The sequence below is a fragment of the Myodes glareolus genome, chromosome 6 (assembly GCF_982192425.1).
Source record: "Myodes glareolus chromosome 6, mMyoGla1.1, whole genome shotgun sequence".
NCBI lineage: Eukaryota > Metazoa > Chordata > Mammalia > Rodentia > Cricetidae > Myodes > Myodes glareolus.
In genome coordinates this window covers 23,092,713-23,105,027 of record NC_142031.1, presented here as the reverse complement: position 1 = coordinate 23,105,027, position 12,315 = coordinate 23,092,713, and the positions used below count along the sequence as shown (strand labels likewise).

Here is a 12,315-nt window from a genome sequence, read left to right as displayed (position 1 = left end):
ACTGTCATCTTTTGGGTGTTCTTACAGCTGGAACGGGTGTCTGCCACTAGGTGTCGTCTGCCACCACATTCTTCATCTCTGGGGCGCGTTATTTCTGCCTCTTCCTTTGCAAAGCACAGGGTTTATTTGGGAGCTGATGATGTTCTGAAATTAGACAGTGAGGTGGTCACACTAACTTTGTGAATATGTTAAAAACCACAACCCACTGGGTTGGTTGTGTGTTTTTTTTTTCTTTCAGGGAGTGGGGAGTGAATGTTACATGAATTATATGTACTAATGCTCATTTTAAAGGAAAAAGCAAGAACTACCATCCTCTTCTTCCTCTTAAGTGGTCAGCTCTGGGGTCTGACATTAAAGAAGAACTGAGTTGAAGTACCCATAGGGAGAGAGTGTGACAGTCACTTCCCCTCCTCCCTTCCTTTGCTCCTTGGCCTCCACAAACCCACTTCTGCCTTCCCTGGGCATTTCCTACTAGTGGAATATGGCAAGAGAATTAGAGACAAGATGATCTTTGGGGACCGTTTTCTCCCTTAGAGTATTTTCACGATTCTCTCATGCTAGAGCACACATTAGCAACCCATTTGTTGCTCAATGCTGTTCTGCTGTGTGACTCCAGAACGATTTATCTATCTACCCATCAGTTGTTACACATGTGCACTGTTCTCCTCTCTGGGCTGTTACAACACTGCAGTGTGGACTCTACCACATGGGCTTCTGTGTGTGTGCACTAGGGGTGAACTGCTAGGTCACGTGGGCCACTGGAGGTTTAACCCTTTAACGAAGTCCTGCCCATGTTCCACAGCAGCTGCACACTTACGCCCTCACCAGTGGTGGATGAGGATCCTGACTTCCCAGTACATGTCAAGACTTGTTTCTTTCTATCTTTCTATCTATCTATCTATCTATCTATCTATCTATCTATCTATCTATCCTTTTTGTGACAGCCTCTCTGATGGGGATGGGGATGTCCAGTACTTGGTCATTGGTTTACATTTATTGGAGAAATATTTATTCAGGTTCGTCATCAATTAACAAGTTGGTGATTCCCTCCCTACACCAGGAACTACAGGCAAGTGATGAATGCTGGGAGGGGGAGAGGTAGCCTTTCCCAGAGAAGAGCACACCAACTGGTTGGCTAATACAAATGGTCAGTCCTGAAAACATGCATACAAGTAACATTATACAGACTGATCAGGGGTATTTATGCATTTAGGAAGGACATAGGGGAGGGTCTGGTGAGAAGAAAGGGAAGGTGGAAATTATATGATTATATTGTAGTCTCAAAAAGTATTGTTTAAAAGTTGGTGACCTGTCTTTTGCTATTGAACCAGATTTCTTTATACGGTCTAGATATGTCTCTTATTTGTCAGATATATTATTTACATTTTTTCTTATTCTGTCAGTTGTCTTTTTTAAAAAATGCTCTTAGAACAACTTGTCTACTCTCTGTATAATTCAAAGCCACAAAGATGCCTTCATTTCCTTCCAAGACTTGGTAGCTTTAGTAATGATATTTACATTTTTTTTTACCCTTTTTGAGTTCATCTTTGTACATGATGTGAGGTAGGGGTCCAATTTCACTCTTTTGCATGTGTATATCCAATCATTCCTGTACAATTTGGTGGCAAAAGATTCTTTCCCAATTAAACTATCTTAGAAGCTTTGTTGCAAACCAAGTGACTGTAATAGATGGGGTCACTTCTGAATGCTCAGGGCTTTCCCACTGAGCTGCTCAGTGTAATTTGCTGGAACCTCACAGTCTGGGCTGTCATAGCTTTGAAGTAAGTATTTTGGCTCTTATTATAAAGATCTCTTGCGTTTCCATGTAATTTTTTTCTTAATTTTTTCATACAATATATTTTGGGCATGTTTTTTCCTTCTCCAACTTTTTTCAGATCCTCTATCCACCTCATTACCTACCAAACTTTATGTTCTATTTTTCTTTAAAAAACACAAAAATTAAAACCAAAACAAATGAAAAATCAATAAGACAAAAAAGTGCCAAAGCAAAACAAAAAGCCCACAGGAACCCCCCACCCCCAATTATGGAGCTATTCATCTTGGCTAACTCCATTTAAAATTTAAAACATCTTACTAACCTGACTACTTATTTGTTTTATTATGTACATTTTTTGAATTTTTTTAATTTTTATTTTATGTATGGGTGTTTTGCCTGTATGTGTGTCTGTGTACCATGTGTGTGCAGTGCTCTCAGAGACTGAAAAGGGCATTGGGTCCTATGGGACGGGAGTTACAGACGGCTGTTAGCTGCCACATGGGTGCTGGGAACCAAATCTGGGTCCTCTGCAAGAGCAACAAGTGCTTTTAATATCTGAGCCACCCTTCTAGCTCTGGGTTATTATTATTATTACTATTGTCAATTATTTCATACTTTTTTTTTTAAGACAGGGTTTCTCTGCAGTTTTGGAGCCTGTTCTGGAACTAACTTTTGTAGACCAGGCTGGCCTCAAACTCACAGAGATTCACCTGCCTGTGCCTCCCGAGTGCTGGGATTAAAGGCGTGTGCCACAACCACCTGGCCAATTTTGTACTTTTTAATGTACAAGTTCTGTGCCTTCTGTTAAATTTATTCCTAAGTGTTTTATTTTGGTGGCACAATAAATGTAATGTTTTCTTAATTTTAACATTTGGGTTGTTTGTTGCAAGGGCATGTAAATAAGATTTTTCTGTACATTAATTCTGCATCTTGCAACCTTACTGAACTTGTTTCTTAGAATCAATAAGTTAAAAAAAACTCTCAGAATTTTCTAAATGCAAGATCATGTCATCATGTCATATTTTATTACTTTATAATTTGGCTGCTCGTGTTTCTTTTTTCTAATTGCCCTGAGCAGTCCCCAGCACAGTGTTGAACATTATACTGCATTATTATTCTCAGGGCAAAGCTTTCTGTCTTCCTGTCAAGTATGACATCAGCTGTGGACTTCCCACAGATGTGCATTAGGGTTCAGTCACTGTGCCAAGTGTTTGCGGTGAGTGGGGGCTGCATTTTGTTGTCTTTTATTTATCATCTGTTAAGATGACCATCCCATTTTCTCTTTTATTCTAGTAATAGGTGTGTTATATAGATCAATTTTCAGAGAATTAGTCAGCCTTGAGTGTCTAGGAGAGTCCTGCTTGGTCATGATCCATAACTCTTCTGTGTATTGCTGGATCAGTCGCTGGGATTTTGTTGAGGAGTTCTGCATTTGTAATCTTTGATATCTTTTGTGTGTCTACATGTGGACATGTGCCATGTGTGTGGGTGTGTGTACACACGAGTGCATCTATGGGGGCCTGAGTTGACATCAAGTGTCTTCCTCAATGACTCTGCACCTTATTTATTTTTGTTTTGTATTTAAAAATATTTAATTGTATGGGCATTTTCCCTGCATATATTTCTGTGCATCACATGTGTGCCTGGTGCCCAAGGAGGCCAGAAAACGGTCAGATCCCCTGGAGGCGGAGTTGCAGGTGGTTTATGCACTGCCATGTAGGTGCTGGGAATCAAATCCCAGCCCTCTGGAGGAGCAGCCTCTCCTCCAGCTCTCAGCCATTGAGCCATTTCTCCAGCTCCTTGTTTTGTTTTTAATTATGTATATGTATGTTTGTCTGCATATGTGAATGTGGGTGCCTTTGGAAGCCAGAAGAGGACCTCAGATCTTCTGGAGCTAGAGTAGAGCTGTGAGCTGCTTGATGTGGTGACTGGGAGCCAGACTCCCATCTTTACAAGAACAGTACATGCTTTTAACCCTGGAGCCGTCTCTACAGTCCAACCTACCTTATTCTGTGAGACAGCATTGTTCTCTGAACTCACTGATTCAGCTAGACTGGCTGGGCAGTGAGTCCCCGAGATCCTTCCTAGTGCTGGGAATACAGGAGTGCTGGCCTCTTACATAGGTTCTGAGGGATCAGACCTAGGTCCCCAGGCCACGTGGCAAGCACTTTCCTTACTGAGCCATCTCCCTAGCTTCTGAGTTTTGAAGCTTTTTTTTTTTTTTTTAAATTGGGTAACACTGACTTCACAGACTAAGTTGAGAAATGTCTGCTCATTTATGTTTTGTAAGAATGTGTGAGAGACTTTTCTTATAAGCTCCGACCTTGAAACAATGCTGGCTTCCTCAGTTCATGTTGGAGTTGGAGAAGAAAGCCTCCTGGGAGAGACTTAGAACTCTGTCAAAACCAAGAAGGCTCTGGGTTTTTCTAAGCTAGTTTGATGCAGACTCATGGGTGCCGAAGAAGACAGAGGAGTCCTGAGTCCCAGAGGAGGGACAATGTTCTTTGTTGCTGCTGTTGCTGCTGTTGCTGCATGTCAACATTTTAAATGCCGGCTGTCTGAGCTCACAATCTCACAGAGTGACTGGAAGAATGCCAGCGACCACCTGTGAGTGCTAGAAAGAAATCCTGGGCTTGGGAAATGTAAGACTTTCATAAGGACCAGTAAGCCTGTTTGGCCTTTGCTATGGAGGGAGATAATGTGTCTTCTAAGACCATCTGCTATAGAAAGATGCTTAAAAAAAATAGTCCAGAACAACGGCAGCCTGTGTCTCTGCCCAGAAGACTGGTCTCCAGCAGACTCCTCAGTGCCCCCCTGCCATTCCTCTTTATTCGCGCTTGATTTGCATATTGTAAACTTTGTTCCAGCTTTCTCAGTTTCACAGTCACATGATATGAAGGGTCAGATGACTGTACCCCTGTAATTCCTTGAAGAAGCTGTCCCTACCCACTGCTCTTCTTCCCACTTGTCAGCTTCTCCCGGCACTGACTCCAGTCCTATAAATAACATTTTATAACACTTCATTCTTGATTTCTCAGATGAAGGCGGGCGTGCTCTGGAAACTCTTTGAGTTTGTTCTCTGAAGATTCATGTGGAGGAGACTTTATCTCCAGAGTGGTGGGGCTGGGAGGCGGGGGGGGCTTTTAAGAGGTGGGGCTTCGTAGACGGTGAGCAGATCCTGGATTGCTCTCTTTATAAGGGGTTAGTGCAGCTCTCATGGGGCCTAGGACTAGTGCTCCAGATTGGTTGAGTGTAGCCTAGTAGCGCATGCCCATAACTGCAGTACTCAGGAGGCAGAGGCAAGAGGCCCACTGTAAGTTCAAGGCCAGCCTGGCTCATGTAGTGACTTTCTACATAGAGACTTTCAGGCCAATTCAGACTTTGTCTCATAAAACAAAAATAAGAGAGAATAGCTCCTGAGTTACTTTGGCTTCCTGTTTTGCCATGTGACCTCTCCCTTCTGCACACACTGCCACCATGACACCATCCACCCATGCAGTGACTCAGCCAAGGAGCTCTCTCTTATCAGAGGCCAAACAGTTGAGGTCACTTGAGTATATGAACTTCTATTCTCCAAAACTGTGACCTAAATAAGCATTTTCTTATAGGCACCCAACTTCAGAGATTTTGTGATAGCCACAGAAACAGATAAAGACAATGACATTGAGAACTTTTAGACTCCCATGTAGGACTTAGCTTTGTCTCTCACCCTTAGCATACCTGCCTATTTTCTACTTTCTTATTTTTATAGGACAATAAAGGTACAATATTGGTTAGCTCGACATTTAGTTCTTATGTCATCTTGGCTGAGCCATAATGTGGGAGTCCCCTCTGTATGCTATGATTACCATTAATAAATAAAGAAACTGCCTTGGCCTGTTGATCGGGCAGAACTTAGGTAGGCAAGGAGGACTGGACTGAATGCTGGGAAAAAGAAGGGCGAAGTCAGGGAGACGTCATGGATCCGCTGCTGGAGACAGATGTGCTAAAACTTTGCTGGTAGGCCATGACCTTGTGGTGATGTACAGATTACTAGAAATGGGTTAAATTAAGATGTAAGAGTTAGCCAATATGAAGATAGAGCTAATGCACCAAGCAGTGATTTAATTAATACAGTTTCTGTGTGATTATTTTGGTTCTGTGCTTCCGGGACAAATAAGCGGCCTGCTGCTACAGAGCCACACCAAATATTAAAGGAATAAAACCTGGTGTCTTCTTTGATGTTGTTTTACTGTTGTTAGCTTTCACTGCAGCACCCTCAGTATCTAAACATTAAAATTATTGTGATTTAGGGGCTGAGGAGATGGCTCAGCAGGGAGGAACACTGTTGCTCTTGCAGAGGGACCAGAGTTCAGTTCCTAGTGCCCACGTTGGATCTGATGCCCTTTTCCCCACAGCCTGGGGATAGCTCCGTTCTGCACCGCTGCTCCCCAGGTCAGCTGTACAGTGGTTTTCCTGGGGTCTTCCCGTCATCCTCTCAGGAGTTTCCTCTTTCTCTCTACTGCTTAATCCTTTTTCTGGGAGCTACTCTTTCTTGGTTTACATATTCAGTATTGGTTAAACATATCTTGAGGGTTTTAAAAGGGCACAGAGAAGACACTCTGAGATACTGAATGTGGGGAGAATGCCCTCAACCTTGACTAATAGCCCAGCAGGTTCAGATTACGTAGGCGGAAAGTGGTTTTCCACAGAAATTCCGAATGCCTTGGCTTCATTTTCTTTTAGCTTCCAATATCACAGTTCAGAAGTCCGAGTCTAGGTGCTTTGGATAAAACTCTTGCTCTCATTAGAGTGTTTTGAGATCCAGTTTGTCTCTAATGTCACAATGATACGCTTTGGCTTCTCAGGGCATTTGGTAGCTTCCTCTGGCCTAATGACTTCCGTTCTGGGGTCTCTCTTCATCTACTCTATGGACGACACGTTCCTGTCCACTTCTGTTCTCTTTGCCAGAGGTTCTGCTACTCCAAAGCTGGGCCTCCTGGACCTTATTTCTCTTCCTCTGATTTTACAATTGTTCCTTTACTCTTCTTTCTGGGAAGTTTCGTCAACTATCTTTGCCACATTTCCAGTGTAGATTCAGTTACTGCTACACATCTTAATTTCCTGGAACTTTCTTCACGATCCATTCTCTGTTCCTTCAACACAGCATTTACTTCATCTCTCAGACTGCAGCTCCTCCTAGCACAGTCCCAGCCCTTCTGGGCTACGCTCTTTATTTGTGTTCCTCAAGGATCTAGCTGTTTGCTCATCTTTAGGCGTGAGATAGCCAAGTTCCAGCACTTAGGATGCTGATGCAAAAGGATCACAAGTTCAAGGCCAGGATGGACTGTATACTGAGACCTTGTCAACATACATATTTACACATAGATACACAGATATGTGTAAATACACATATACACACGTGCATATACATACACACATGCATATGTGTGTATATGTGTGGGGGGGCATGAGACATCATGGAAATTTTTTCTGTGAGTCTCATCACAGGTAGACAGATTTGGCTTTGCCCAGTCATGGTTTCTGTAGGGTAAAACTGCCAGCATTCTAGATGTCAGGGAAGGAAGAAAGCTACGGATCTCAACGCAATGTGGTCTTTCTCTTAATCCCCATCTTTAGTATTAGACCCTGACCTCAGCGCCCGTCCTCACCTCCGTCCCTTCTGGGATGAAGGCTCTGTCTATCTATGAGATTACAACAGGTGATGGGGGCTTCCTGTCTTTCAGGTACCCTTTCTGCTTTCAGTATCACTCTTACTCCTCCATCCAGAGTAGCCTGTTGTTGCCAGGTATGTGGGGAATGAGGGGCTCTGTGGTACCAACCAGCTCCCCTTTCTCTTGTCCCTCCAGTTTAGGAGTAAACTGTCTCAGGTCTAGTCACCGTGCGCTCGTCCGCTCCAAGTTCCAATGCTGCGCTGCTTTTGTCCTTCCTCTCTTCTTAGACTACGCTTATTCTGCTATTACTTTAGGGGGACTTGGAGGGAAAATAAAGGTGTTCAACTTGCTATTTTAACCAAGAACAAATCACTGTTCATTGTGTGTTAATGCATCTGTCTTACAAATCAAATGTGGAAGATCTCAAGAGGGCATTTCTATAAACATCTACAGAATTGACAATATTAAAAGAGACTGGAAGCTCGGCCTGGTGGCTTATGCCTGCTGCTGCAACACTTGAGAGGCTGATGCTTGAGATTTGTCACAAGTTGGGGGTCTAGTCTGGGTAACATAGTGAATTCAGGCCACTATGGGCCATAGAGTGAAATGCTGTCTACTCAGGGGAAGGGGAGGAGGGAATTCCTTGATTAAGGTTTCCTAGACAAGTAAATATCTGTATATTGTCACTCAAGGAGAGAAAATACAGTCTCTTTAGGTCTGGTGACCACCCCATATCACAAGAGCATGTGGTCATCTGATTGTTCTATTTTGCATAAAATCTCAATAACAATTCATTCAGCAAACCCCAGGCAACCTACCACCTTAGAACTAAGGAATTAAAATGGGCTTTGGGAGCTCTTGAGGTTGATTCTTTCCCTCTAGCTGGAAGCATCATCAGTCTGTTATGTAACCAAGGAGAGTTCCACATGTAGGATGAGTTTATCATACTTTTGAAATGTCAGGGGACATCAGGTTCTCAACTCCATACAAGGGAAGCTAGAACCCAGACATATGGCACAGTTGTCCACCTAGTACCTTAGATACTGGTGACCACCTATTCTCAGAGGACCTGAGCCAGCTCTTGTATCTCTGCCCTTCTTTTCTGGTCAAAAGAAAGTCAACAGTCAGGTGACCAACAGAGTTCACAGACCAAACTGAGGAGAGCTCAGTGCCTGAACCCTCATCAGGCAATCTTTCAAAGCTCCAGATCTCACACAGGCAGGACCTGCACTTAGATTTCCTGTACTAACAGCTTTCTTGCTACTGTGAGAGATGACAACCTCAAATAAGGCTAATGTTCAAGAGTGAGAGATACTAACTTGAAAAAACCAACCTCTTTGGGATTGGCAAGATGGCTCAGCAGGTGAAGTCTCTTCCTGCCATGTCTGACAACCTGAGTTCAATCCCCAGGACTCTTAGAGACAACCAGCTCCCAAAAGTTGCTCCTGGACCACCACACTCAAGTCATTGTACCCACACACACTAAATAAAATGTAACAAAAAATTTAAAGACTTTTTGGGAAAGTCTCTAAAGGACAAAAGGAGAAAAAGTAAAGTCATGGGGACTTTCCAACACACAGCAATGAAATGGTGAAGGCAGCACAGCCCAGCACAGACCTATCCAGCCTTAATAATGACCACATTATCATTGTGGCAGAATGGATTCCAGCTCCTCCTTCTGCTGAGAAAAATCTGCTGTCAGGCAGCAGAGATGCCTCAGTGGTTTACAGCACTTGCTCCTCTTTCAGAGGACCTGAGTTCGGTTCCTGGTACCCAGGGTGGTGGCTCACAATTGCCTATATATCCAGCTCCCAGGGATGTGACACCTTTTTCTGGCTTCTGAGGTCACCATGTGGCATTCACACACACACTTAAATAATAAACATCAAAAATTTGCTGTAGTAGAGAAGATTTCAGACAGTGCATCATTTTTACCTGCAAATACTCAAATGCAATCTCTAACTGTTCAGAATATTCTTTTTATTTGAATTTATATAAAATACAATAATATTATTGTCTCTAAAATAACTCATTAATATCATCTAATACCCTGGCCTATTTTTAAATTTCCCACACTATCTGAAAAACGCCTTTTCATGAAAGGTTAAATAAAGAACAAACACTGCGTTTGACTCATATATCTTCTAAGTTTCTTGTTTGGTTGTTGAAAATTGTGTGTGTGTGTGTGTGTGTGTGTGTGTGTGTGTGTGTGTATGTACCCATGTGTGTGTGTGTGTATACATTAGGCATCATTTCAGAAAAGCGTTCAAGCAATTTACTCCAGTTGGTGGTAGTGAGCAATATAAGGGTTTTCTGCGTTGGTAGGTAAGAACCTAATACCCAACACTTCTGCTCATTCCTCTGCTTCCACATCCCTCCTGTTTTGAAATCTTTCTTTTAGTCCTACTACCAAGAATATGCCTTCCTCTTCTATTTCTTTTCCCTTCATACTCAGCTGCTATGAGCTGAATGGCTGCCACGTACTAGATGTACTATAAACTTGAACCCACAGAATACTCACCATTTCATAGAGGTGAAGCCCCAGAGAATCCAGGGAGCTGCTGCAGGCCACTGGGCCCTGAAAACCAGACTTTTGCCAGTGTCTCACTACTCTGGAAAGCAAGCACTGACCATCAAGTAGCATAAATGGAGGTAAGGTCAATGCCAAGAGATCCCTGCTATATTTATAGCTAGACCAGTACCTGCTCCATGAAATCCCCCGCAGACATAGAGCTTCCCATCCACTGCACCTGCGTTGGTGGAATTGGTTCGCAGTGAGAGGAGGGGACTTGGCATAGGTGGGCCTTCCCGCCAGAAGTCCCCATCAGGGTTGTAGATCTCCACCACATCAAGGCATTTCCGAACTTGTCCCTTGTCTCGACCCACACAGCCAATTCCGCCTAAGAGAATGAAGCACAGAAATGGGGGTGTTTGGGAGCAGAAACCTTACAGTGTACATCCTCCCCTCTACAGTGGACATCCTCCCCTCCCAGCACAGTTGGCAGCATTGGCTCTCTGGCCTTTTGTTTGTCACCTATTTCAAAGGTAATTTCTGTGACAGCAATGTCTTCCATGTGTCTTACAGACAAATTTAAAGTCACTGTAATGCAGTATTTCCTGTTACTTAGACATAAGAATCATTCAGCGTAGATCCTGCAATGTCGTTCGCACGGTGAGCACTCCCTTTCCAGTAAGAAATTGGTTGAATGACTTAGACACCTGCCTCATTGTTAGCAATGATCTCACGATGTAGCTATCAAGGGCAACCTTTTCCATGCCTCATCACTGCAAACTGGCCTCTTGTCTTCATTTGCATGGATGCTTCTTCATTTGAAAAGAAGGGCTCTTTGGTAAATTTCAGGTTTGAGATTAAAGGAAGACCAGAAGAACTGGGAGGTGAAATGCCCAGCAGGTCTCTCCCTTACTGGACACCATGGTTTATTCAGCAGATGCTCACCAAATGCCCACTGTTGGCAAGATAATGGCAGGTTACAGCTCAAAAGCAACAAGCAGGTAACAGAGTGGAGGGGGTCATACATGTAAACAGATTAAACAGTGAGGCAGGAAGCTCAAGGGCTGCTTCAGAGGTTCAGGGATGGAAACAGGGAGCAGACATAATACGTACAGAATTAGGATTTTAAGTTCAATAGTGTAAGGTTTTCCAACCCATTGTGACCAGAAACATCAGTCTGCCTGCCTGCGTCCTGCTTTTCTCTCCCTCTGTGGTGAATTGAATGAGATACCCCCCAGAGTCTTGAGGTTTAGAATGCTTGGTCCCTGGTTGATGTTGTTGCTGGGGGAGGTTTAGGAGGAGTGGCCTTGCTGGAGGAAGAATGTCATGGGGGGGCACATCACTAGGGGTGGGCTTTGAGAGTTCAAAGACCTGTGCCACTCCTCAGCTTTGCCCTCAGCTTCCTGTTCACAGTTCGAGATGTAAGCTCTGTGCCCCAGTTGCCACGCCAGCCTGCTACCAAGCTTTCCCTCTGTGGTAATGGACTCTTATCTCTCTGGAATGGTAAGCTAAAACAAACCCCTCCTTCTTTCCTTCTGTAACATGCCTGGTTATGGTATTTTATCGTGGCAATAGAAAATTAACTAAGGCACCTCCTAAGTCCCAAGACAAAAGGTTTTAAAATGTGAGGGTCATGGTTTCTGACCTACAGGGCAGCTCCTGAGACCGAGGCAGATTCCCTGGAAGAAGGGACAGTCCTGTGTTTGCAATTCTTCTCCTCACTACCCTGTTCTATTTAGACCCAGTGCTGATATTTGTAAGCTATAAAAGGACTGTAAAGTGTTGGCCGTGGCTACACCAGCCCTCAGGGAGGATGTTCCTGGAAGGGCCGCTGATATGGGGGTGATGAGTGCTGTTGGGGCATAGTGTTTATCACAAACTCAAAACTAAGAAGTACTCATGGCCTTTATGGTAGACTCCACGTCTACCATAAAGAAGACGTGTGAGAAGTTGGTCACACAGCCTCCTCTCTTCTTCACTGCTACTTAGACGCTGCCCTTCGCTGAATTAGTCAGGCAGCGTCTTCGCCATCACCTGCTTCTTTGTCTTGTTCTCTGACCTTACCTTCAGCACCTCCAACAGATCCTGATATGTCATGTTCCTGGAACGAATGAATGAGTAAGGCATGTTCCGTCCCCATGTTCTCTCTGCCACTCTTTCCACAATCCCTGTCTGTCCAGGTCTGGGTACTGTAAGCTCACAGAGGGCACAGGTCGCATCCTCATGACTGTGCCTGCCATACAGTCTCGATGAATTCAGGGATGCGAGCTGTGTGCTTCTCCAAAAATGGGTCTTAAGCCAGATTCTGAAGGTGATAAAAGACTGGAGGGGTCCCCCCCCCTTTGGTGACGTCACTTGGTCAGTTCTCGCAG

At 43.9% G+C, this 12,315-nt stretch overlaps 1 protein-coding gene across 3 annotated transcripts in view; it reads right to left on the bottom strand.

The window, feature by feature from the left end:
- Kbtbd12 (kelch repeat and BTB domain containing 12) overlaps positions 1–12,315 on the bottom strand; it is a 75,399-nt gene that overhangs the window by 21,596 nt on the left and 41,488 nt on the right. For all 3 annotated transcript variants that reach the window (XM_048416613.3, XM_085690598.2, XM_048416612.3), the window contains exon 5: positions 10,134–10,331. In XM_048416613.3, coding sequence (XP_048272570.1) covers positions 10,134–10,331 — 198 coding nt within the window. The remainder of the gene's footprint in view (positions 1–10,133; positions 10,332–12,315) is intronic.